This window comes from Penaeus monodon, chromosome 20 (assembly GCF_015228065.2).
Source record: "Penaeus monodon isolate SGIC_2016 chromosome 20, NSTDA_Pmon_1, whole genome shotgun sequence".
Taxonomy (NCBI): Eukaryota; Metazoa; Arthropoda; class Malacostraca; order Decapoda; family Penaeidae; genus Penaeus; species Penaeus monodon.
Window position 1 is genome coordinate 19,182,484 of NC_051405.1, and position 2,139 is coordinate 19,184,622.

Genomic DNA, 2,139 nt, shown 5'->3' on the forward strand with positions numbered 1-2,139 from the left:
AATTTTTATTCAAAACAAGTTAATTAAGACATTGCATATACAACAGCAACAAAACAGCAATGCGGAAAGTATACTTGAAAATTATTGAAAACAGTTTGTCAAGTTTAGAATACATATTTGAGACTTCACCTGTCGAGTTGCGCTTCTTATCGAAGTGATGGAGCCGAGCTAGTTACATGGTTAAGTCTAGTTGAAAATGACTCCTTTTTTACAATGGTGTAATAATGTATTCAGATTTTTTCTGAATGTTTCAGTCTTAGGCCTTGACCAAGAGGATGTGCAGGTCCATGACATTGGTGCCAGTGTGTCCCTGAAGAAGGTGATAGCGACCACCCGACAGATTCCTGAAAAATGTGTAGGAATCGCTCTTTGCGAGACTCTCGGCTGGTGATAGCCCCTGCTCCACCCCCTCCGTTATCGTGGACCTGCAAGAGGAAGGGGCGTTAGAAAAGTTGTTTACAGGACATGCGGGTGGTTTACTTTGTTTCCAACTATATAAAATATTGATCGAGAAATGGAGAACATTATTGAGTCTCATTGGAATTATGAAATATATGATTCTGGATTGAAAGAAACAGTTTGATGTACGTACCTGTGCCCTCCTGTTGACAGAGACCTCCAGAAGGCCGCGGCTCCTGCCACAGGCGTGGGACCGTCGATTCCATCCGTGGCCCCCGACAGCACAAGGACCTCGCCCGTCTGACCCGCCATCACCTCTTCCAGCTCCACTCCCGCCGCGAGTGCCACTTCTTGGTTTCTGCCCCCTCGCCCTCCGCTCCCCCGCACAGTGCTGGTAGGTTCACCCCCCGTCACCACAGCCACAGCTCCGCCGCCGAAGCGAGCTCTGACAATGGCTGAACTCAACTCTCTCCAGTCGGAGCTGCTGGTTCCAGCTGTTTCGGCCCAGTAGTTAGTGTCGACAGGCATGGCCGGGCGGCCTGCCAGATGGGAAGCGATGAAGGCGGCCAGATGCGCCAGGTGGCGTCCCAGCTGCACCGCGTCGCCGGTCACGGTAGACGAGACAGCCACGGGGACGAAGCCCAAATGTCGGAGGCGGTGCGAGGCAGCCTCTATGGACAGCTTGTTGGAGCCAAGGAGGAAGTTGCTGACGTGGCTGAAGTCGCTTCCTGCGACGTTCTTGGTCCTGATGGCATCCTCCACGGGCTGCGGGAGCGACATGTTGCATTGGCGCAGCACCTGAATGGCGGCGTCCGGCACGTCGGGATTTGGGACAGTTGGCCCGCTCGCGATGACCTCCAGCGGGTCGCCCACCACGTCAGAGAGGATGAGGCTCAGTAGAGGGGCAGCGGACATCTGAGCCAGACCACCGCCCTTGACGAGGGAGATCGCACGCCGGACGGTGTTGAGCTCGTTGATGGTGGCGCCGGCTCTGCCGAGGGCCCTGACCAGGTGGCCCTTCTCCGCGAGCGAGAGCGGCGGGATGGGGGCGGGAAGGAGGGACGAGCCTCCGCCTGATATCAACACGACGAGGAAGTCGTCCGGAGTAAGACCAGCGACTAGACGCATGATTTTCTTCGTAGTCTCTTCCGCGGTTTCGTCAGGGATGTTACCAGCAGCTCCTTCAAAGACCTGCACGCGCGAGTGTGGGCTTGGCAGCACCCTCGGCCCTCTCAGGTCTTGCTGAATGCCGACGGGAACGCTGACGATCCCCTTTTGGAGGTGAGACCCCAGGAGCTCCTCCAGGGGCCCTACCATACTTAGTACTGCCTTGCCGAACCCTACGACGTAAACGTTGTTTCTTAGAGGGAACCTCTTATTCCCAACGATCAGATCGTCGCCGATTCGGCTCACGTGATTTCGGAAGAGTAGTGGCCCCGTCACCGCCGCTACGCCCTCGCGGTACGCCGCCACCGCAGCGCTCTGCAGCGTCTCACTTTCGTGGTGGCAAACTTTCGCAGTTGCCTGTGGGCTCAAAGGTGTCTCTGAAAACGCGTTCTGAACAGTACCTGATCCTGCATCATTTAGCGGGAGCCGACTGATTTCTTCTTGATGCTGCTGGCCTTGGACGTTGGCGAAAGCGGGCGCTCCAACGGCTTGCGGGGACAACGCTTCATTGGCCCCAGGGGAGACGACTAAAACAGGCAGATCCTGGAACGCCATGTGGTCTATTAAATATGC

At 55.8% G+C, this 2,139-nt stretch overlaps 1 protein-coding gene across 1 annotated transcript in view; it reads right to left on the bottom strand.

The window, feature by feature from the left end:
- Positions 1–25: 25 nt before the first annotated feature.
- LOC119585680 (glycerate kinase-like) overlaps positions 26–2,139 on the bottom strand; it is a 2,674-nt gene continuing 560 nt past the window's right edge. The window contains exons 2-3 of the mRNA XM_037934355.1: positions 593–2,109; positions 26–425 (exon numbers count right to left, since the gene is read on the bottom strand). Of these exons, the coding sequence (XP_037790283.1) occupies positions 257–425; positions 593–2,109 (1,686 nt within the window). The 3' untranslated portion in view covers positions 26–256. The remainder of the gene's footprint in view (positions 426–592; positions 2,110–2,139) is intronic.